The sequence below is a fragment of the Notothenia rossii genome (genome assembly GCF_949606895.1).
Source record: "Notothenia rossii genome assembly, chromosome: 3".
NCBI lineage: Eukaryota > Metazoa > Chordata > Actinopteri > Perciformes > Nototheniidae > Notothenia > Notothenia rossii.
Genome location: NC_136901.1, coordinates 62980025 through 63004785, shown reverse-complemented (window position 1 = coordinate 63004785; position 24761 = coordinate 62980025). Strand labels below are relative to the sequence as shown.

Below are 24761 nucleotides of genomic sequence, written 5' to 3'. Positions count from 1 at the left end.
CTCATCTTGTCAACGCTCAGCAGAGACGATCTTTGATATTTGCTTCGACACTACAGAGGCCGAGAGTCTCAGTTATCAACACACACGGAAGTTGAGGAGAAAGAGAAACACAGCGTACCGAAAAATACCTACAAATCAAACGTTTTGCAACACTTCGGATTTTTCAAGAAAGACGGTCAACTTGAAAAATCACTCGCAAATTGTTAACAATGCCGTGCCGCTTTAAAGTACACAAGTAGTACGAGGAACTTAGCGACGCACATAAAGAGGCGACATGGGGTCTGCGGCTGAAAAGAGAAACCTGAAAGTTAGACATATGAGTTAAATCACTCACTGAGGTGTTCTTTCAGAGAGAGTGATGTTTAGTTTACAGCAGCCTGTGACTGACAATAGTTTAAATGTCTTCCTTACTGTAAGCAGTTATGATAGAGCTGTTTGTGAAAGGTTATTTGTATTCTTTATTGTTCATATAGAAACCACTGCTTTCTGCTCACTGGTGAGTTAGCCTATGAATGAGTGTTAAGCACATCAGGCTGGCAGCTGTATGGGCATTGCACTATGGTAGTTGTTATTTGCACATTGTTAATCATGGGCAATGCATCCTTACATTGTTTAACTGTGAGGTGTTATACAATTGTACTGTACTCTGGAGAGTTTTTAAAGGTAAAAAAGGTAAAAAATGAACAGCATGATGGGATGCGCAGTACTAGAGAGAACCAAATATGTAAAGCACTTTTTTGTTAATGTATGATTTGCTGCATATAAGGAATAAAACAAAAATCCTCTGTCGTACCATATTGAAGTATAATTATTGTGCATGTGTTGAATCGTATCGTATCGCCCCGAATCGCCCCGAATCGCATAATGTTGAATCAAATCGTATCGAACTGTATCGCAACAGGGGTGAATCGTATCGCATCGCCTGGTGTTTCAAATGTATCGTTAATGTATCGTATCGTGGCAACGTATCGAGATGCACATCGCATCGGCCTCAGTGATGGAGATGCACATCCCTAGTCCAGACAGTTCAATCAGGAGAGACTTCATTTTGTTTAAAGAACATTTATTGACACATGGCACACTCTAAAAACTAAATCAGTGGCTTTGTAGATATCACAATAATAAAAAGCTATATTACCTTAATAAAATCTCTAAATATCACCAAAGTAATTGTTTGAGTTGCACATACCAAAATAAATGCTTAAAAATCCAACAGTTAATTTTGTGTTAAATTATTACTATTATTTAAGTTGATTACACGAAAATAAATGAGTATTTGACTAACAAATTATATTTTTAAGATATCCTTAATATATTTGGTAAATTTCAATCAAAATATTTGAGAATTGGCTAATTATACTGATCAGTTTCAGGAACAGCAATTATTACTCATTCCAAATCAATATTCTTCATCTTTAACAACAACTTAAGACATTGAGTAAATTACACTAAACGTCATGAGTGGACCCCATTAACAATCGCGCGCAAATACAGTGTGCTCATGGGAAATCTGCGCCACATGTCATGTGGAAAACAAGCAAGGAAAACACCACGACGAGAAGCACCAGGAAAACTCCCTGAAAATCCTGGTAAGTAGCCAGCTAGCAAAAGTTAATGAACTATTGACCCTGTCTTTGTGCATATACAACTTTATAGCGTGTAATTATCTAAATACTGTCACACTTGCAGCCATGCTGTCGTAAGTCTAGCTAGTTTCTCTGTCCGCTTCTACACACGCATGGTGGACAGTCAACCAGGTGAAGTGAAGCTAACGTTTTACTCGAGTAAAAATTAGAAACATTAGCACCAGCTTTGTCCGCAGATGTTGTTTCAAGTACCTAACCAACCAGCTGTGTAGCATAGTTAGCTGTTTATTTTAAGCCCCTTTTACACTGTTATTCAGAAATGCTGTAGTAAAGAAGATCCGCCATTACATCTACTTTGTAATACTTAACCAGACAATGCACGCATAATGCTGCCCCAGTGTGTGATGATATTAGATGGTATGCCGGCCTGACGTGTAACACAACGGCGCCGGCGAATATGTCTGTCTGCATGTCCCGCCATGCCGGAATAACGGCTCAAGTCTCGCGGCGAAAGTATGGATAATATAAAGATAAATGCACATTGTTTGTGTAAGGTGGCTGTTAGTTTATTTGGGTGATTACTGTATCATGCGAGTGATTTCAGATAACGTCTGACTATCCGCGGCCCAGCAGCTGTTGTCTTGCCGATATGCACTCTAAAAAACTAAAACGATGATGTTCTCAATTGTATTGGTGAAACATTTTTACACTTAAAAATATTGAGTAAATCTTAAAGCTGTGAAATCATTTAAATGTGCCTTTATGAATTGAGTAAATGTAAGTAAAAAAATCAAGTATGTCAAAAGTACCATAACATATACAATTGAGTAAATATAATTAAAATCCTAAGTCAATGCAATAGTAACCCTACAGTAAGTCAAAACCACTGAAAAAAATGTGTAGATATCACTTAAATGCTAGATAGATGTAACTGTAACGGTATTATTCAGAAATACCGTTCACATACACATGTGAAGCACTCTCTCACACACAACTGACACCAAAATCATTTACAAACATGTGTAAAAATCTCTCATATACACATGTGACACACACACACACACACACACACACACACACACACACACACACACACACACACACACACACACACACACACACACACACACACACACACACACACACACACACACACACACACACACAGTCTTGCCTATATGCTTATGAAACTGTTTCATCATTATTCTAATAAGGCATTGCATTCTCTTAAGAGGAGCGGCCTACTTGCCCAACTTATGTTTTGTCATATTGATGGGGGAACACTTGATGATGGCTAGAGCAAGTAAAGTTGAATATTTTTTTGTGAAGCATGATAAATATTTTCAATATTTGTTTCACAGCACCGACTGCGCTAACGGAGAGAAGTTGAACCGAGAAAACAAAACAGAGGAGGTGAATGTCATTCTTTTATTAAAAACTGAAACAATCGGTGAATAAGCTAAATTATTTGCACCTTGATTTTGACCATGTTTGATTGCAAAGGCCAGGAAGCATTTGTTAGAAACATAAACAGTAACTATATACAAATATCTAGGACTTGATAATACAAACTTACTAATTATATCCCTGAAACATTGGGTCAAGGATATTAAGCATTTACTTCTGCATTGTATACTGCAATTGAAAATCCTGGCTCTGAAAACTGCAACTCCAATCATTTGTTTTGACTGTTTTGTCAGGATACAAGAAGGAACAACACGAGCTGGATCAAGACCAACTAATCGCTGAATCAAAGAAGAAAGGCAGCACAGTAGGGATGTGCATCTCCATCACTGAGGCCGATGCGATGCGCATCTCGATACGTTGCCACGATACGATACATTAACGATACATTTGAAACACCAGGCGATGCGATACGATACGATTCACCCCTGTTGCGATACAGTTCGATACGATTTGATTCAACATTATGCGATTCGGGGCGATACGATGCGATTCAACACGATGCAAAAATAATGATACTTCAATATGGTACGACAGAGGATTTTTGTTTTATTCCTTATGCAGCAAATCATACATTAACAAACAAGTGCTTTACATATTTGGTACTGCACATCCCATCATGCCGTTTATTTTTTTTACCTTTAAAAGCTCTCCAGAGTACAATTGTATAACACCTCACAGTTAAACAATGTAAGGATGCATTGCTCATGATTAACAATGTGCAAATAACAGCTACAATAGAGCAATGCCCATACAGCTGCCAGCCTGATGTGCTTAACACTCAGAGGCTAACTCACCAGTGAGCAGAAAGCAGTGGTTTCTATCTGAACAATAAAGAAAACAAATAACCTTTCACAAACAGGTATTTCATAACTGCTTACAGTAAGGAAGACATTTAAATTATTATTGGCCGTCACAGGCTGCTGTAAGCTAAACACCTCTCTCTGACAGAACACCTCACTGAGTGATTTAACTCATATGTCTCTTTCAGGTTTCTCTTTTCAGCCGCAGACCCCACGTCGCCTCTTTATGTGCGTCGCTAAGTTCCTCGTACTACTTGTGTACTTTAAAGCGGCTCGGCATCGTTAACAATTTGCGAGTGATTTTTCAAGTTGACCGTCTGTAGTAATAGTGCCGCGCACATATACCATCAGGACGTTACTGATGGGGTGCGGCTGCGGAGTGATACTGTGTGTATGCAAGTCCGCATCTAGGACGGATCTATGTATCATGGCTGTAGACCTGTTAAGTAATAAAGATACCTCATACAAAGGTCTACGGATACCTTATTACTCTCCATGACCTGCGGTCAACTATATAGCATTTTGACTATTACACCGTCTTTCTTGAACAATCCGAAGTGTTGCCAAACGTTTGATTTGTAGGTATTTTTCGGTGCGCTGTGTTTCTCTTTCTCCTCAACTTCCGTGTTTGTTGATAACTGAGACTCTCGTTCTCCGTAGTGGCGAAGCAAATATCAAAGATCGTCTCTGCTGAACGTTGACAAGATAAGGGGATTTTATATGAATGAATCGTTTTTTTACCGATGCAAAGACGCTACGCAATCGATGCATCGCGAGTTCAACCCAAACTGTAGCCGATGTGCACTCTTTCAACCGGTAAACTCGCATCTTGAACGTTTATGCCGGTGCACCGATGCGAATCGGTGAATCTTAACATCTCTACAGCACAGCCATCAAGGACTTGATGTGCAGAACTTTTGCACATAGAAGACATGATGTCATCAGTCTAAAGATGAGCATCGAAGACATCAAGGACAGATGGCCTGTCTTGTTTGATGTCTCGCAAGTGAGTTAAGGGAATGTTCTTTAAGCAGTGGTCAACACAGACACTACAGACGGATAACCTGCGTGTGTCACAGTTTTACATCCTATTGAAAGCTATATGGACTTTAGTTTTTGATGGATTGAAATGACAATTAATTTAATCATAAGTATTTTTTTGTCTTTTGTAATCTCTCTCTTTCAGGTCAGCGCAGAGTTTCAGAGGATCACCACACTGAATCTTGAGCCAAAGTTCATGTCAATGTTGGACTTCTATTTCCCAAAACTGTTGTCTATGTTCCAAGGGGAAAAGGGGGCTGTCGGAGAGCGACATCGGGCAAAAATGAATATTCTACTTCAGGTATTAACATGTTATCCCCCACTTATACAGTTACTTCCTTAACTGCCTTAATAATTCCACCTGTCTCAATTGCATTTATTTCCTTTGTGTAAGTTAATTACAATCTCTAATTACTTTAGATATTCATTTATCCTAATCTGACCACTCCTCTTTAAACCCTCTGACTCTCCTTCCTGTTCAAATCTTGTTTACTTGCAAACTTCTCATATTATTCATCCTCATGTCTTCCTTAACAGTTATTGCTTTTCTTCCTTAGTTTTCTGCCCTTCAATAACTCACATCTTCTAGACACCCCACCACCATGTAAATATATATATATATATATATCAATCAGCGTTGGCTTCTTCTCGTTCTTCTGTTCATATGCCAAATGTTCCATGTTTTGTTTTATTCTTGCACCTACTTTGCATCCCTCCACAACATACTATGCTGACAATGTTTCATTTCTTTAATGTTAATTAAATTGAAACAGTTTGACATTAAAGTTGTTACAGTAAAGCAAAATTCTGCTTGAGTAATGTGCAGAGTAAGACATTGTATTAGTTGTTGAAAGAGTGCTCTGTTCTGCAGAGTGGAATCCCCATTCAGCGAAAACGAGAGTTTGTCATCCGATGTCTCATCGACCATCTTGGAGAAGATGCGAGTGCCTTGATCAAGGACTTTGAGGTTAGTACTAAGGCTGAAATGATTATTCGAGTAACTCAAAAAACTAAAAATGATCGGGCAGTGGGACAGAAATACACCACTCAGTCAAGCAGACAAACAGACAGCGTGGCATAGAGGTGAGACCGAGGCCGATACAGATGTGCAGTGATCAGTTACAATTATAGTACCCTTCTATGAGTAGCCCAGAAGACATATACCTTTTTTATTGTTTTGTTATTTGAAATAAAAAACCAATAATAATGATTAGTTTTTGCATTAAAAAAAAAAACGCTTCTTTAAAACTTAATGTCTAGTTTTGACAGATAATATTATTGTATGCAATTTAAACAATATTGATTTTTCTTGTTGTTCATTTTAAGAGGCCGGTCTTATTTTCTATTTTCTATATTTACTATTGCTCATTTAATCAAGCAAAAATAATGTATTATCCGATTAATGAATGAATTGTTAGAATACTATATAGCTGCAGCCCTCGTTAGTACAATATTTTTCCGGATTTTTAACAGTGTTAGTTTTGAAGTTTTAAATAATGTAGTCATTGATGACTGTGAGACGATCAATAACATGGTGAGTGAGCAGTGAGGAATTGCTCTTTGTTTGTCTTGTAACATGCAGGCTGAAAGTAAGCACTAACCAGTTATCTTTTCAATGTCTGCAGGATGCTGCTGATGCACCTGTCAGTGTACAAGAGGAGTTGGCAGAGGAGGTGATGAAGATTTACCTGCTGCAGAACCAAGATGGGTCAGTCGATGAACCGACTGATGTAGGGATTGGGATTCTGTCCTCAGAAGCCTTGGGGATCTTAGCAGAGCCTGCTGCTATCTGTTGGGACTAACCTATGCCTTGGATCTGAGATACCCCAAGAATCTCAAATATGGTTGAGGTATTCCAAAAACTACTGTTGGAGCTGGATCCTGGCAACCTTTCAACCAAGGTTCAGACACTGAAAAATTGCCTGCATATGTAGTTGCCGACTACTGTTCAGCAAGATGCTAAAAGGTACGAGTTGAGAGTTCCATTGATAGAATGCATTTTGGACTGGTATTGTTTTAAAGTGTCACTGTTCTTGGTGCATTTCAGTCATATGCAGAGTTCCGTTCTGCCCGTTGCTCCCATAGCCCAATGGAAATGTTCACATGCTCATTGGCAAAAATATACCTGGTTGAAAGTTAAGCTAGATAAAATGCCTAAAAGTGTTAAATATTCCAAGTTGAGATTTCCATTCATGCTAAGATTTCTCTGCTGCAATTGGTCTTGTTGCATTTTACCCGTGTTGAAAGGACTGCTTAGTTATATGCAGAGCTCAATTCAGCTAATCGTTTTTATAGCTTGGACATTGTTACCAGGGCTGCCCCTTCTTAGTCGACTTTATTGGTGGTTTTGCTCGACAAAGATTTCTTAAGTCAATTAGTAATATTTTAATGTATTTCTTTCATGGTAAATGACTTATTTGTAAGAAACGTATATCTATGAGTGGCCATTAGGGACATTATTCAGAAATACTGTTCACATACACATGTGAAGCACTCTCACACACACAACTGAAACCAAAATCATTTACAAATATATGTAAAAATCTCTCATATACACATGTGACACACACACACACACACACACACACACACACACACACACACACGAAACAATCTCTTATACACAAATTAAACGCTATCATATACACATGAAAAGCGATTTTGGTATGTTTGAGAGGGATTTCAGTTGAAACGGAAGTCAATTTCAGAAAAGCGAAAACAATATTTGGTCCGTTTGCGATTGTTCCAGCATGTTTGCTCAGCAGCATGCACAAAGCTTAACTGAGGCAGCAGCGTTGTTAAATAATATCCTGGCCTCAGGGTGCACAGTCTCTCCTAAGGAGAGCTGTAGTGGGCCGTTGCCCGCCGCGGGACGGGAAGAGGGACGATAGCTGACCCCATGGTGTTGAGGCCAGGATATTGTTTAACAACGCCTCGGCCTCAGTTAAGCTGTGTGTGTGTGTGTGTGTGTGTGTGTGTGTGTGTGTGTGTGTGTGTGTGTGTGTGTGTGTGTGTGTGTGTGTGTGTGTGTGTGTGTGTGTGTGTGTGTGTGTGTGTGTGTGTGTGTGTGTGTGTGTGTGTGTGTGTGTGTGTGTGTGTGTGTGTGTGTGTGTGTGTGTGTGTGTGTGTGTGTGTGTGTGTGTGTGTGTGTGTGTGTGTGTGTGTGTGTGTGTGTGTGTGTGTGTGTGTGTGTGTGTATGATTTTGGTTTCAGTTGTGTGTGAGAGAGTGCTTCACATGTGAACGGTATTTCTGAATAATGGCCACTCATAGATATCTCTGGTAAACACAAGGATTTAAAGTGGTGTTTTTGTGTGATTCTTTGTGAATCTGTTGATTTAATCGATTAGTCATCATATTTCTATGATTGTTAGTTGAATAAGATTTTATTGTGTCAAGAACAGCCCCTAATTATTACAAATGTAATGTGCAAAGTAAACCAGGTTGAGACTTAATGTCATGTTTTATACTGGTCAAATTTGAACAATAAATGTGTAAATAAAATGTCAATGTGTACAATTGCTTTATGTTTTATTAGAAGTATTGACCTCAGGTAAAGCACTCCTGGAGTAAAGGGTAAATACATTTAAAAAAAATAAGTAAATGTAACTATATTTATATAATTAATAGACCAGTTTTAACTAAATGTAGTTAAGAAAATTGAGTACATTTCACACATTTGTTTTGTTAAATAATAGTCTCCTTTTAAAGTTACATCTACCTAGCATTTAAGTGATATCTACACATTTCTTTCAGTGGTTTTGACTTAGGGTTACTATTCCATTGACTTAGGATTTTAATTATATTTACTCAATTTTTTTATGTTATGGTACTAAATGTAGTTATTTAGACCTACTTGATTTTTTTTACTTACATTTACTCAATTCATAAGGTACATTTAAATGATTTCACAGCTTTAAGATTTACTCAATATTTTTAAGTGTAATTTGTTTCACCAATAAAATTGAGTACATCATCGTCTTAGTTTTTAGAGTGCATATGATAAATGTTAAGTCTTTGGCGATTGACCCCGATCCTGAAATCGTATATCTAAAGGGGGAAATGCAGCCGTGAACATAGGGAACCTCCCCGGGGTTCTAGACACTGGTGATGATGATGAAGATCTGGATTTGATGAGGAGATGGGATGAAGAGGAGGTGTGATGAGGTCTTTGGATTAGCTCTCCTGGCTCTGGATATGATGAACGGAGGTGGGTGGAGAGGAAGCGGGCGGCAGCATGAACACCTGAAATCATAGCTGACTGCAGGAGAGAGGAGAACCATTTTAAAGTTTGGCTGCAGCTCGGTGATTGGCTGCTGGAGAATGAGGTGAATGTAATAGGTTAAAGACAGCGCCCGCGATGAGCTGATTATAAGCCGCTGCGGAGTGAATGTATACATACCCAGTCTTCCTGAAAGAACTTGCGCTGAGCTTCATTTAGTGAGTCAGACTCATGGTCAGAATGTCTCGGACGTTACACTAGCTAGCCGCTAGCTGCTAGCTGCTAACTGCCGCAGCCGCCTCGTTATTTGTTAATATCAAATCCATCATAACAATCCAGAACGCGCGGTGCTGTTATATGTACGCAAATTGACGTGCTTGTGAACGAGCCTTTTGGGGGGCGTGGTTAAAGTTGCGCATGCTCTATGAGAGCACATACGGGTACTTCTCAGGCATGCTGAGTAATCTGTGACGTTTCACTCTCTCAAAGATTGGGCCATTTTGTCATCATGCGCCAATGAGCAACTCTCATAGGAATTAATGAGGCCCCGCCTCCCACGCTGTATCCAGTTCTTATTATACATCCATGGTCTTTACTGGGAGTTGTAGGTTTAAAAGACGTTTTCGTATTTCCCATAATAAGAAGTTGCCAGTATTAAACTGTGTATATCCCTGGAGGTTTAGGGGATAGGAAACACTCAAATTTAAAACATATAATTAATAAACGGGTGAAAATTACTTGTGCCCATAATGGGCAGCATTAATATATACCCACATGCCAGCTAAGGTCAGAAGAGCTTTATTTAACAGCTGGTCTTATGTTTGTGACCCCTCCTGTTGTTAATTGATAACATTAGATTACATTACATTAAATTAATTGATAAGCCTAAAACATGCACTTGTCAAGGTTCAGAGGCAAATTTTGCAAATATGGCAGTAGCCATCGATCATCTTAAGATAAGATATACTTTATTGATCCCAAGTTGGAAACATTTGCGTTACATCAGCATGTGGAACAGTTTTAAATATGCTGTGGTGTTTATTCGTAAATCATTTAGTATAATCACACAAATTCTGTGTTTTATATTAAATAATTCTGTGTTCTTTATTTGTTGATTGTTCAATACCTGACAAGGTCGGAGATGAAATATCTACATACATCTTATAAGAATATAATACATATGTATAATATCAGTTAAAATAAGTGCTTCAACATAGTTAACATTGCTGGAGGTATGCACAAATATTGATAGATGTCTTGTAATGCACTATTGAGGAACCTGCGACCCAAGTTTTTCATTCATTGCATAACTACACCGTTTGTGAATATGATAAACCTTAGAAAATCTTGAAATCTTGAAAGGGATGTGCAAAATAGTCATTATATACAGTTTTTAATTAACTATTAGTAGAGAATAACGAGTAATGAATATACTTTATAGGGATCCTATTAATATCTAATAATATAAATAATGAAATTCAATAACATGCTTTAACCACTAGGTGTCCCTTTATATCAGCTGTGCACCTTTATGGTGTAAATACAGCCTATCTACCAATTGGATCAAATATAAAAGTCAGCCGAATTAGTGTTGATACTGCGAGGAGACGTATTGTGTGAAAAGAAATGTAAGATGTTGTTTAATTGCTGATATATTTATGATCCACGTCACGTTTTCAGTATTGGCGGCAGTTCCTCATGTTTGTCTAGAAGTCTTCTCATCAGGGCTCTATAAATAGAGAACTACGGCAGATAAGTCATATTTAATGCAGCCGAACCGTGTATTACAATGCCGTTATGTGATGACTTTCAAAGAGAAAAGCAAGCACACTCGGAATAAAGTATTATTTATCTTAAAAAAATGTTTTCGGTCTGTTTCCGGTATTTGTTTATGACGATGAGATGTGAGACTGGAATTGCACAGGGGAAAATAACGTATCTATGCCACAATTTTAGATGCGGATTTTGTTAAACTAATACGTTTGCGCTGTGGACCAACACTATACATTGACGGGGAAGGGGGTAGCAATAAAGATAACACCATTAAACAGTTACACAACATAACAGAAATAATATCGATAGTAGCGTCCCTAGCAACCACCTTGGTAACAATGAAAACGTTGTATGGACACAATTTCCTGAAGTAATCTTCGTAATGACTAGCAAACTAAAGATCATGTACATCCACTGCACACATGATCTGAAATAACAACTCATATTTCTCGCATCAAATGACATCAAAAGGTATTTTAATGGCCAAACTAACTTTAAAATAGGCATTTTCCACCTAGAATAAAACGAAGTTCGGCCATGTTTTCTTTTTCTGCAGGGAGAAATTTGAAGATCACGTGACATAGACGCCAGCCATTGGAATTAATGGTGAAAAAAAACGTAGGGATCTTACAATTTCAGAGGCGTTTTTGTAGAAATACTACGTCCTACGTTGTGGACCAACGTAGTTATTACACGTTTTTTCGTGAGACTGGGTCGGTATTCCACTGTAACGCGCGGTACATTAATGGGAAACCCTAATTTGTACATGTTCAATACATTGGTAACACTGTACACATGAACGTTTCTTTTTTCGGTTCACCAAAAAAAAAATCTCACTCCAAGCTGAACTCAAATGTTGGCAGCCCTGCTCGTGCATGATGAGTCTGCCTGGATCTCTGGATCTGGATCTGCTACGGTTACGGCTCTGAGTCCGCACGAGACTGCAGGAAGTTTCATTGAACCGCGTCGACTCTCCTGAGCCAAACGATAACTTCTGGCAGCTATCCTACTTGCTAAAGGCTAGGCAGATGGACTGGGGTACGTTGTAATGTGATTTTACATGTTATAAGGAGAGTAGCGAGTGACGCAATTTATAGTTTTAATTTGTACGTCACCAAGTGTAGGACTCAAAGGACTCGGGTTAATCGAGAGGGGAGACTCGTCATGACCAGCTCATTACTAGGATCCGGGTTAATGATCCGGATGAATCAGGACTCACCCATCTCGTGTGTGTGTGTGTGTGTGTGTGTGTGTGTGTGTGTGTGTGTGTGTGTGTGTGTGTGTGTGTGTGTGTGTGTGTGTGTGTGTGTGTGTGTGTGTGTGTGTGTGTGTGTGTGTGTGTGTGTGTGTGTGTGTGTGTGTGTGTGTGTGTGTGTGTGTGTGTGTGTGTGTGTGTGTGTGTGTGTGTGTGTGTGTGTGTGTGTGTGTGTGTGTGTGTGTGTGTGTGTGTGTGTAAGAGTAAGAGAGAGAGAGACTTTTGTGTTTCTGGCCCTGCCATAGAGAGCCGCAGTGACGCGTCCTTAAACCCGGAAGTAAACTTCTTCCGGTTCCTTCGTCTAAAACGCAATGCAATTTCTCCATAGGATTTTGGAAAATAGCTCGAAATAAGGTCTGTGGTTGACACATATTTAAGAGATGGATCACGTTTTGTTCAGCCGGATAATATCCACATGTCAACCCTACTTTTATAATTTTTGAATAATAAATCTAGTCGGCAGAAGCAAAATGCTAACGTTATGCTATAAACGAACTACAAGCCAGTACAGCAGCAGGGTCGCACGACTTCAACGTCACGCCAACTTAAGATCGTTTCAACTGACTTGCACGGAAACTGCACTTTGAAAACTTTAAATATATTAACATTTTAAACTGTATACCCCGGTTATCTAGGCCCGTTTTGTTTAATGTATACCACGTTTATCTAGGCCCTTTTTGTTTTATGTATACATGTCACACTGTGGGAAACGATATTTCGATATTTCTGGATGTATAACACATGTAGAATTTTTGACAATAAAGCTGAATTTGACTTTCGCGTGCTTGCATATTTTAACAAAGCTTTTCATTTTAGCCACACTGAATTTAACTAGAAGTCATGGCTGTGTCAATTACCAGTCTGATATCGTTTTACAAAGATGACAAGAAGAGTGTAGATAGAGGAGAGAACCACTACAAGTCAGGACACGTTACAGTGCAGCCTAGATGAAGGTGTGCTTACCGGTGTTGTCAGGGCTACCATGAGGGACAAGGTTTATAGTGTCGGTGAGTAGTGATAGCAAGAGTACCGTTAACCTAGAGTTAATTTATTCACATTAATTCCCATCAACAAATCAATTTTATGTGTCACATGAAATCTTTATTAGGCAAGGCAAGTTTATTTATATAGCACTTTCCAACACAAGGCAATTCAAAGTGCTTTACAAAAAATGAAAGACATTAAGAAAATGGCATTTAAAATCAGTCATTAAAAAGAAAAGCTGATAAAAGTTACAGTGCAGTCTAAGATATTAATAGTTCAATTAAGAGCAGCGACAAAAAGAAAAGTCTTCAGCCTGGATTTAAAAGTAGTAAGTTGCAGCGGACCTGCAGGTTTCTGGGAGTTTGTTCCAGATATTTGGAGCATAATAACTGAACGCTGCTTTAACATGTTTAGTTCTGACTCTGGGGACAGAAAGCTGACCAGTCCCTGAAGACCTGAGAGATCTGGATGGTTCATCATTTAGCAGGAGGTCAGAAATGCATTTTGGTCCTAAACCATTCAGTGCTTTATAAACAGCAGCAGTATTTTGAAATCTATTCTTTGACACACAGGAAGCCAGTGTAAAGACTTCAGAACTGGAGCGATCTGATCCACTTTCTTAGTGTTAGTGAGGACTCGAGCAGCAGCGTTGTTCTGAATCAGCTGCAGCTTTCTAATAGATTTTTTAGTGAGACCTGTGAAGACACCATTGCAGTAGTCCAGTCTACTGAAGATAAAAGCATGGACACGTTTTTCCAAATCCTGCTGTGACTTTAGTCTTTTAAATCTAGATATGTTCTTTAGGTGATAGTAAGCTGATTTAGTAACTGTTTTAATGTGACTGTTGAAACCAATAACGAATTTAACCCGCTGACAAGAGAGCCTACCTCCGAAGATCGTGACTGGCTGAGGGACAGACTCGGGGGCAGGTTCTCAGGAATTTCTTGGCTTCTCTCCCCCGAGCCAGAAGAGGAACACTACAGCTTGGAAACACTTACTGTTCCTGAAATTATCAAATCTGTTGGGCATCAGGGACCTGAGGCAATTGTGGCAAGCATGGTATTGTCTGAAGAGCAACAGAGGGCAATTCAGGTGGCTACCACTGGTCAGCGAACCAGCCCAAACTGGCCTTTGTTCAGGAAAGGAAGGTTGACTGCCAGCAACTTTGGAGCTGTCCTGAGGTCAAAGCGTGTGACTGCTTCCTTTATTGCCAGGGTGCTAAGGCAACAACAGGCCCTTGATGGTGTTTTGTCTGTACAGTGGGGGACTATGAATGAATGTGAGGGCGTCAGGGCATTCACCACTGCAACTCAGATGCAGGTCCATGAGTCAGATTTGTGGCTCTCCCAATCAGGAATGTTGGGGGCATCTCCAGATGGTCTGGTAGGGTCTTCCGCTGTGCTTGAGGTAAAGTGTCCCTACGGAGCAAGGGAAATGACAATTAGTGAAGCATTGCAAATCAAGGGCTTCTTTGTCAGTAAGGAAGGAGAAACATTCAGCCTGCGTGAGGAACATCCTTACTGGCACCAAGTGCAAGGTCAGCTTCACCTCACTGCAAGAAAGAAGAAGAAATAATAAAATTGTGAATTGTTTTTAATTTACATTTACTCGCCTTTGCAATGTTGTGGTTGTTAGAGTGTTAGGTTTTCTGTCAGCTCGTCTGTTGGGAAGATATAAAATATAGTTTCATGGAAGTCACACCGTCACATATACTGTAAGAGCATTAAGACATACAGTACATAGGCTAAAACAAAACATCTAAAGATATAACCTTGCACTTTGATAAGTCTCGTGAACATTTTCACTATTTTGACATTTTTATAGATGAAAATTGAACTAAAGAAATAAATGGTAGATTAATCCATATTTAAAATAGGTGTCAGCTGCTACACTAATTATAATAGTTATATTTCTTAATTAATTAAGATAAGATATTACTGTATTGATCCCAATTTGGGAAATGTTTGTTTTGCAGCAGCATAACAAGAAAAACAAAATATAAGTTATTATATATACAAAAGTATGTGAGGGATGGAATATTAAATTGAATATAAATGTGCAAATGTACATGTGATTTTACGTCCAAGAGAAGCTATGGAGCAGAGAGTTCTCTGCCAGCCAGAGGTGATTTGTTATTAGTTCAATATGTCAAACTGATTTCCCTGACTACAATCTTTAGTTACATGGTGAAACTTTATGCTGCTTGTACTAATAAGACTTATCATATAAGCCACACAGGTTTTAATAGGATGTATTCATTATCTTTACTTATGTTGCGGTCTTTTCAGCAGCGCCATCTCTATAACGGCGATACAGTCACTACCCATTATTTACATTTCACCGTGACATGGACAAAAATGTAACGTCAGCTTACCTCATGGCACGAATCCAGACTCTCCTTTGGAAAACATTGGCCGGGAAACGATAGAACAAACACGTTTCATGCGAAGACCTGTGGCTGCAACCCGGAGCAAAGCAACAAAACATTGCGTAGCTAACTAGTAGCGCTAGCTTTAGCTGACGTTAGCCAACGAAACGAACTGCCGAGTAAAATTGGAAAACACTGGTAATTAATTATTCTATAATTTGTAAAACTACGGTGTTAAAAACGACAATTTCAAAAATACAGATTCTAATGGTCAGATATAGATATACAGATACTAAAGATAGGCAGGTACTTGCTTTTAAGCAGAACACAGGGGAAAACAAACTTAGGGGAGTGTTTACGTGTTCGGCGTAATGACGTACAACGGCCTCGACAATTTCTGTAGTCCTATTCAGCCATTCGGTAACAACCATCGTTTTTCAGACACGTAAACTCTTCAAAAATCCCCAGTGGGGTCACTGCTGATGTATTTAATGTCGTAGAACAAAACGTCAATTACCTCTTAAATTTGTGTCAACCACAGACATTATTTCGAGCTACTTTCCAAAACCCTATGGAAAAAATGCATTGCTTTTTGAGGGAGGAACCGGAAGTGCTAAAAATGCTAACTTACTTCCGGGTTTTACGACGCGTCACTGCGGTTCTCTATTCCCACACAAGGTTGCAACATTGTTGATAAATTCAAGCACAGACACCTGTCTGCTCTCACATTCCCGCATGTCTTGCGGGAACCAATCTTTATTTTCTTCACATTCTATCCCAGCTGCAAATTTGGGGCTAGACACAATAAATAAAGCTTCGCCAGTTTGAGTCCTTATCACAACTGATCAAGAGGGCCAAAAGGTTCTCTACTCAGAGAACCATTTGATGATGATGGAGAGGAAGAGGTTTTAGAATGTGAGGATCACATTTCTGAGAATGATGAGTCCGACAGTGACTTTGAATAAGAGGATGAGATTGAGCATCAGCTACATGTAGTTACAGCCGGTTAGACGGCAAAAAAACAGATAGCACTTGAATTCATTTATGTGATCAAACAAATGTAAAAGGGCAAATATTAACCATATGCTGTTTATATTGCTTGGAATTGGGATGAAGTAAACATCTGTTGAGTATTTTAACCTAAAATAGTTTGATTGTGTTGAATTGAAAACCAAAAAGCCAGCGGGTCCACCAGACCCACGAACACTGGCAGAATAACAGAAATATGAGCACACCACAGAAGGGTTAACGTTTTGCAAAACATCACATACAACAAATGAACAAATCCGCCTCCAGGAATTGTAATAATTGCAATGTGCGGTTTTTTGCGGGGAGGGAGGCAGAGGCGGATGGCTCAACATCCTCCTGGCTGTCCGAGCCAGACTCTGTGGCCTCCTCATCCTCCTCTGTGGCCTGGCTCTGGACAGCCTCAGTGGATGTTGAGCCACTGCCAGAAGCCACAGCAGCCGTGGCGGAGACAATCAGGGTGGGAGGGTCGATTGTCGATAAAATACGGCCATGTGGCTGCTGTGGGCCGTGAGCCTCTCCCCTGTCGGTCCCTGTTCCGGTTGGGGGACAACTCATCTCCTACAAAAACACAAATCAGAGGTAAAGTCATACAACAGCAGCTATGCTGAGCAGACACAACCATGGTTTCACAGGCACACATGAGTAAACGAAAAAATAATAACAATTACCTTATATTTTCTTTTCAAGTTGTCCCACTTTTTGCTGATCTGTGTGGGGGTTTCAGAACCGAATAACCGAAGGGCCTTTAGAATTTCCCTGAGTGATACAAGAGATGTTTCAAGCTGGTCAGCAGACATGGGGTCGTTACTAAAAAATGTAATATATTACACTACTTCGTTACTCTCTACATAAATTAACTCGTTACTTTACTCATTACTTTACTCGTTACTTTACTCGCCGAGCACGTACGAACTGCGCATGCGTGAGTGGCAATAACTCTCTCTAAGATGTGGACGCGCAAATCGCGCAGATTACGTACATATAAACCTGCGGCGGAAACCCCTCTTGTCTGTCAGTGTGATTATGACTGATTTTAGTAAGTAACGAAGTAACGCGTGTCAGGGCAATGTTAGTAACTGTAGTGTGATTACTGAATTATAAAAGTAGCGCGTTACACTACTCCGTTACCGACAAAAGTAATATTATTACAGTAACGCGTTACCCAACTCTGCTGGTCAGCAATTAATAAGGTCTGCAGCAACAGGTGTCATCTAACAAAGCAATTGATATTTAAACTCACAGGTTCAGCAGACAATATTAAAATACCAATTGTAACCACCAATACATAGAGAATAAAAAAGCTGCAGACAGAAACCCCACAATGATTCTTTGAAGTAACTTCTCGGAAATGTAAAATAAAGTGGGAAGCAGCAGTGACATGTTATGATGTAACAGCCTTAGTCCAATCATGTAATCTTGTTATTCACACAGGAACACACACACTGTGTGTGTGTGTGTGTGTGTGTGTGTGTGTGTGTGTGTGTGTGTGTGTGTGTGTGTGTGTCCCACACAGTGCAGAGGGGTGGGCATCCTGGGGTTCAGTGGGATCTTATTACCATGGATTAACCACCATCAAACACCTATGGGGCTTTATTCAGCATGCAGATATGAGGGGGGGCTTGACACACATAACTGCATCAACATGTTTTGTAGATGAATTACTGTGTGTGTGTGTGTGTGTGTGTGTGTGTGTGTGTGTGTGTGTGTGTGTGTGTGTGTCAAATTAAATATATGGCTTTGCAGAGCTTCTACTACTTTTATTTCCCTCTGTGTAGAGCGGAGACGCAGTCAGTGACGTTTTGGCGTCAGTGAATGGAGAAATTTCCCTGAGGGCTCTGATCAGCCTCTCTCAAAAAAGCTTCTGATTCTCAACCTCCTAACCACATACACACTCACACACATGCCTGTAGCGTTTGCTTAAAGCAAATTTGGCCAGTGGCAACCTTGATGAGTGGGTCATTAGTTGCTCCCTAATGTCCTGTCAGAGGTTTCATTTCCTGTGCCCTCTGTGGGTTAATGAGGTATACGACAGTGTGGAGCTGGGGGTGGGCTGTTGGGACACTTTATTCTGCAGAGCCTAGACTGAAAGATAGCAGAGAATAGTTGATTTGGGCCAATTAGGCCGTCCAAACGGCTAGGAGACCGCGTGGATGAGAGGTCATTATGTGAGAGGCAAGTGTTCATTTACACAAACAGGGAGGTGTAAAAACACATAGCCAGCTAACGCAGAGGAAGACAAACATCCCAATTTGTTTTCAAACCTAACAAAGTATTTTTGTTGACTAAATCTAACCACTCATTTGACCAACAGGATTTATGTTCTTGCAAGTATGATATGAGTCTAACATGATGATGATGAAACATTGTATCTAATTTGATATGAACATCAACGCAACATGTATTTCCCCCATCTTAAACCCAGGAGACACACGATCCTCCACCTCTCCCAGGACTGAGCTGCTCTTCCTTCTCTCGTACAGGACCCCTCCATCCCTATTTAGAACTGTGCTGTGTCCCCGGCTTGGACTTTCAGGAACCTGGGTGTAGGGATGGGTATCGTTAAGGTTTTAACGGTACTACTACTTTTATCGATACCGCTTATCGATCAGGTCTTTTAACGGTACTTTTATCGGTTCTTTTGGAGAAAAAAACAAGGTAAACTAACTAAACAAATTGTGAACAAAACTAATATTACTTTTTATTTAAATTAAATAAATAATATTTCACATCAAAAGAAACAACTATGTTTTAACAAATCGTATGAAAAAATCTGATGACAGAATTGTAATCAGAATAGCTGAAACTTTAACAAAATAAAAAAACTCAGTTACCTCTAATCATTAACCCATGTTTGTTATAATTGAGTTAACTATGTGTGTTGCTGCTAGCATACATAATACCTGACCTGGAAAAGTTACTCGTGGATGGCGCTAATAGAAAGATAGTCGAAAACGGTGCATTTCTCCGTCTGAATGTGGTGCAATTTTGCTAAATGTTTCGACAAATTGCTTGTGTTACCGCCCTTACATGCTAAACTCTTATTGCACTTTTGGTAACGAGCATTGTCCACATCGAGACGGGTAAAGTTTAACCACACCTCGTTCTCTCCGCCATCTCCTCTGTGTGTGTGTCTTGCTGCATGTAGCAGTTGTGTGTGTAAACTGCCCCGCCCCCTCACAAGCAGGTGGGGGAGAGAGATCTCTCGTCTGGATTGGAAAGATCGAAAATACTAAAAATAATCATAGATGCCTTTTGCAGTCTTTTTGCATATTAGAAACGGAGTTGGGGACACTAAAACTGCAATATAATGTTTGTGTAGCAATAACACATATGACATATTTGTAACATGTCTTCAGTACCGATAAAAATGCAGATAACGTCAGAGCTTAACGGTACCACGCTCTTTAATAATTCAGCCCTGGGGCCCGTTTAATACCGGGGCTCGGTACCCATCCCTACCTGGGTGTAACACTGCTGCATGCGGGCGTGGCCAGCAGCAGCTCCAAAGGGGTGCGGCCAGCAGCAGCTGGTTACATTTAAAGGGCCAGACCCAGAAACATCACTTTAGTAACGGGGCTGAAATAGAGGGGTATGAGGCATGCTACAATGGGTGATCTGTTCTGTATTTTGAGCAAAACACTTCAGAGACATGTTTTTTTATATATGTGAGACCTATAATAAATGCCTGCAAATAGTATAATAGGAGACCTTTAAGTTTATTCAGAATGCAGCAGCATCAGTCATCTCCTCTGGGGTGACCAGGTGCCAACAAGCCACATGAGTATGTTTGTGTGGGACAATGCGAATGCGGGACATTTTACTGCAATGATAAGGAATAATTTGAATTGAAATATAGATATATATAATGTCTATCCAACCCTTAAAATAAACATTCTATTGAAACTATTATAAATATAATAACAACGCTTTACTATGTTTGCACATTTTGAATGGAATTTTTTTCCAACAGCCTATTGTCTCTAAACATTTCTGTAATCGTTTGCAATCTCCGGAGCTAGTTTACTACCACAGTCTGCTGACCTGTATAACTGCCAGTGCTGCACATTGTGGTAAACGTTCATTATTTCAGCTATATGAACATTTCTGTTGGGTAATCCTCTTTAGGTTTCAGGACGAATGTATCCGTAGCTCCATATTTCCTTTAGGAGCCTGGCGTTTTTTGTGAGTTTTGCATGAAGTTTCACAGATTCTTTACGGCTCAATGCACCTATTGTGATTTGCTCTGATAAAAAAAAAAAATGGTATAATGAACAAGTTAATTCCTGAACTTTACTGGTGCAGGTAGGTGGGCTTTCTTTAATAGTCCACCAGAAAGTGAAATTAACGCAATTTCCATAATGTCAAACTATTTATTTTTAAGTTAAGGGGAACCTATCATGATTAAAAATGTTATTAATTCCCGTACATCCTTTAATCTTTGCAGAAAAAACAAACATAGTGAAATCAACGTTAATATATTGATAACACCCTCAAATGTATACTTTTAAAAGTGTGTGTCTGGTAATAATAAAAACACACAATACATTAACACATGATCATTCGAGTGGTATGTCCATTATTGAGCCCCGGACCGAGCTGGCTAGCTGTTTCCCTTCACTTTCCGTCTTTATGCTATGCTAACTGGGTCCTGATTTCCATCTCATTGTTCAAGAAACAAAGCAAATAAGCACATATTACTATTTTGAATTATCCACTCTAATAATGTTTCACTGGTATAAAGACAAAGATATTCACTTTCTTTTGATAAAAGTTGCTTTGATATTCATTTTTTTTTAAATGTTGAAAGTTGAAAAAAGGATTCCATCTGGCCGTCAAGAGAGAAGCAGCATCCACCTTTCCTGAGGATTAGACCTCTTTCATCACCCAAACACTGTGCTGACTGTAATGGGCGGTAATTATGTGTGATTATGCTTAAACCTTCCTGAATGTGCCTACCAAAAGCAAATGCAACATTACACTAAATCGTGTCGCTTTGACTGTTTGCACTGCACATTTTAGATTGGGGGGGCTGCTTAAAATACTATATGTATATCCAGATAGTCAGATCATCCCGACACATTATGTATTTCCATATTTGTGTTAGAACGCAAATATGTATGTTGCAGCCTTCACGATGGGACATATGACAACATGTATGCATGTGGCCTCTTTGGATAATTGCTATCATTTCAATATTAATGTGGATCCCTTGTCTGCAGTGGTGGGCCATGCTAGAGCCTTTGCATGCAGATGGCATCAGACTGAAAATAAAGATCAAAGACAAGAGAAATCCCATTTGTTCCACTCCCTGAGTAATGCCAAGGCTTTAGGAGAATCTGCCTGCTCGATTTTTGTGCTCAAAAAGAGGAGCTGAATGTAAGATGTGGCTGGCACAGATGGCAGCAGCTGATATACAGCCAGTAAGATTGAGAACACACTCTCTGGCTGCTGCTGTTACTGCTGCCGGTTTCCCTCTGCTTCTCTAGGACTGTCAGATGCTACTTGAACTAAAGTGAAGGATTGATGAGTGTCATCATACGGCTCAACACAAAATAATTAAAGTAAGTTCTACTGAATGGTCAAAAAACGAAATGTTACTCACTTCAGACTGGACAGGACTTCCAGTCACATAAACGTAGTTGTAACGTGTAATGGAATATTTTGAAATCATCAATCTGGAATCACGAGTGATCCTGCTTTAGCAGAGAACACAATAAAGGACACTGCTCATCCCTCTAAACTAGAATGATTTGGTCAGAAACATGGTGTGTTTTATGGAGCAGAGTCCATCTAATCAGAACTTCTCATCGGCAAGACATCTGTCTGCTAACTGATCAAAGGCACTGCAGCCAGAGGGAGTGTTTATCTCCGACAATTTCCAGCATACTTGGAATTCTACCGAGCCTGGCGTACTTCGTTGTGGGAAATTTCGAGCATGCACATGTGTAGACTCCGCGGACTTAAAATACCCACAATGCTTTGCGCACGGACCAATTTAAAAAATATTTGGCGGAGAATGGCTGAAGCGATGCAGTACACATTTAAATGTAAGTATGTGCAGTGGCGTAGAAAATGTGTTGGTAAATTATGTTACTTTGTTAAAGTTGTTATCACCAAAAATGTGTTCCATGAAAGTAAAGCAAGTTCATAATTAGATAGGTACATCGTGAGGTATTTATTTTCGGTACAGTTTATGTTGAAACCGTTAGAGAGAGTGGCACAATTGTTTGTTGCCGGACTGTGGGTAGGTAAGTTTGAGAAACCGGCTCGAGATACACTTTTTGTTATATTCCATGGAATGCTCTCGACATCCCGATAGCAATGAATATCTGAAGTGCTTTGACAAAACATCCATTAAAAAATATCATCTGTGGAAGCCGTAGTACTGTAAAAAGCACGACCAATCATCTGAGCCGGCCCGGCTAAAGTAACTGGATGGCCTACCTGCCTGTCAGCATTCCATCTGTGCACAAACTTATCTCGTGCCCTCATTGGTCATGTGCGCCGATCGTGTGTGTTGAAGGAGGGGCTCTGTAAGGAAGTAGCAGATTTCTTTCGGCTGTGCATTTTCAAATTCTAGCGCACTCGAGCTGGTTTATCCAAAATTACCTACCCCACCTTTAAGCTCAGTTTCTGTAATAAACTGGCAAAAGTGTTTGGCCTGGTATTCATTAATTACACACGACATTATAACATACTGTTGTTTCTGGTGTTTGCTCAAGGGACGAAGGAACAGACGGAGGCATTTATACGCCTCCGTGTTGAGCTCCGGCACCTGTTCACGGGCGGTCGGGACACGGCCACCAATGGTTATCAGTGAGAAGCAAGTGAGATTGATTAGTTACTAAATATGGTTCAAGATGTAATTTAATCGCTGCTTTCTCCTTCTTATCATTTACATAGGACAATTGTGGCACAAATGGGGATTGAGGGAAGGGTAACCCACGTCCAAGCCAAAAGAAAGTGGGACAACCTCAAAAACAAGTACAAGGTGTGAGAGGTTAGACTGATTATATGTATTGTGTTTTCATATATTAATGCGTGTATGTGTTTGGTCTTCACTATTCAGGAATGCAAGTGTCCCGCCTCAGGACAGGGCACCGAGGATGGGAAACCCACGGCAGCGACTTGGGTCTGGTTTGTCCTAATGGATGAGGCATTAGGGCAGTGTGCGGCGGTCTCGCCCCCCTGCCTGATTGCCTCCATCCAAGAGGACAATCCAGGCCCAAGCACTGCCCAGGATGGTCAGAAAGGGCGAGAGGATGAGGAAAAAAAGAAGGACGACACGGAGAGGAGAGGAACAAAAAAGAGGGTGAGAGAGGATCCCTACCTTAATCTCTTAAGGGAGGACATCCTCTATCAGAGAGAGGCAGAGGAGAGGAGAGCAGCAGAGGCCCGAGAAAGGTCCGAAAAGTTTTTAACTGTCTGTCCCAAAATAAAAAAATTACATTGGAAAATGAACCTCGTTTTGATTTTGTGTTTTATGCTACAATGTGCACCAATATGTGTAAAAAAGGTTTGCAGACATCAAGTATCATATATGAATATATATATTATTCAGAATCACAATCACAATCAGAAACGGGTTTATTGCCAGGTAGGTTCACATACGTACGAGGAATTTGACTTGATGTCATGGTGCATACATAACATATAAAACAAAAAAACGAAAAAAAGTACACAGATAGCGAACTATATTAATAACACTGTAAACAAATATAAATAGATAGCAATACAGTAGAGCGAAGCAGTAATTTACAGCGAAATAGAATGCAGTGAATTATAGAATATAACGTGTCAGTGAGGGGGGGGGGGGTGGGCTTGTTTAAGAGGCCGGTAGCGGAGGGTAGGGTTGGGTACCGAGAACCGGTTCCAACATTTCGATTCCAACGGCATCATTTAGACATGTGAATTTCGGTTCCGCTTTTCGATGCCTGAGGAAATGTTTCTCGCCGCTCTCCGTAGCCTACTGTATGACTGCGGCGGGGCGGGAAATGTAGCGTTGTACCTACACTTGCTACAGCTGAGACCTGTGGCCTCATTTATAAAGGGATATACGCTCCAAAAATGGCGTACGCCAGTTTCTACGCAATGTTTACGATTTATAAAATACTAACTTGACGGGAACATGTGTGGTCCTCCACGCAAACTCTAACCCATGCGTACGCACTAAGCACAAAAACGGGAGAGACGAGAAACTGCGACACCGTTGGCAGAAGGAAGAATGGAGAGAAATA

General features: G+C 40.0%; 2 protein-coding genes across 7 annotated transcripts in view; one reads left to right on the top strand and one right to left on the bottom strand.

The window, feature by feature from the left end:
- LOC307031345 (uncharacterized protein) overlaps positions 1–24761 on the bottom strand; it is a 113224-nt gene that overhangs the window by 20230 nt on the left and 68233 nt on the right. The gene's annotated exons all lie outside the window — the stretch shown is intronic.
- Positions 1112–8412, top strand: LOC307031346 (uncharacterized protein). Of its 5 annotated transcripts, XM_079668380.1 has the most exons (6): positions 1112–1589; positions 2948–2999; positions 3287–4859; positions 5040–5195; positions 5766–5861; positions 6520–8412. In XM_079668380.1, exons 3-6 carry the CDS (start codon positions 4758–4760, stop codon positions 6694–6696), a joined length of 531 nt encoding a protein of 176 aa, XP_079524506.1. In that variant the 5' UTR covers positions 1112–1589; positions 2948–2999; positions 3287–4757; the 3' UTR covers positions 6697–8412. The 5 variants fall into 5 exon arrangements, with proteins under 5 accessions (XP_079524506.1, XP_079524505.1, XP_079524508.1 ...); XM_079668379.1 differs by having other exon boundaries at positions 1112–2999; XM_079668382.1 differs by having other exon boundaries at positions 1112–4859; positions 6520–6567; positions 6650–8412.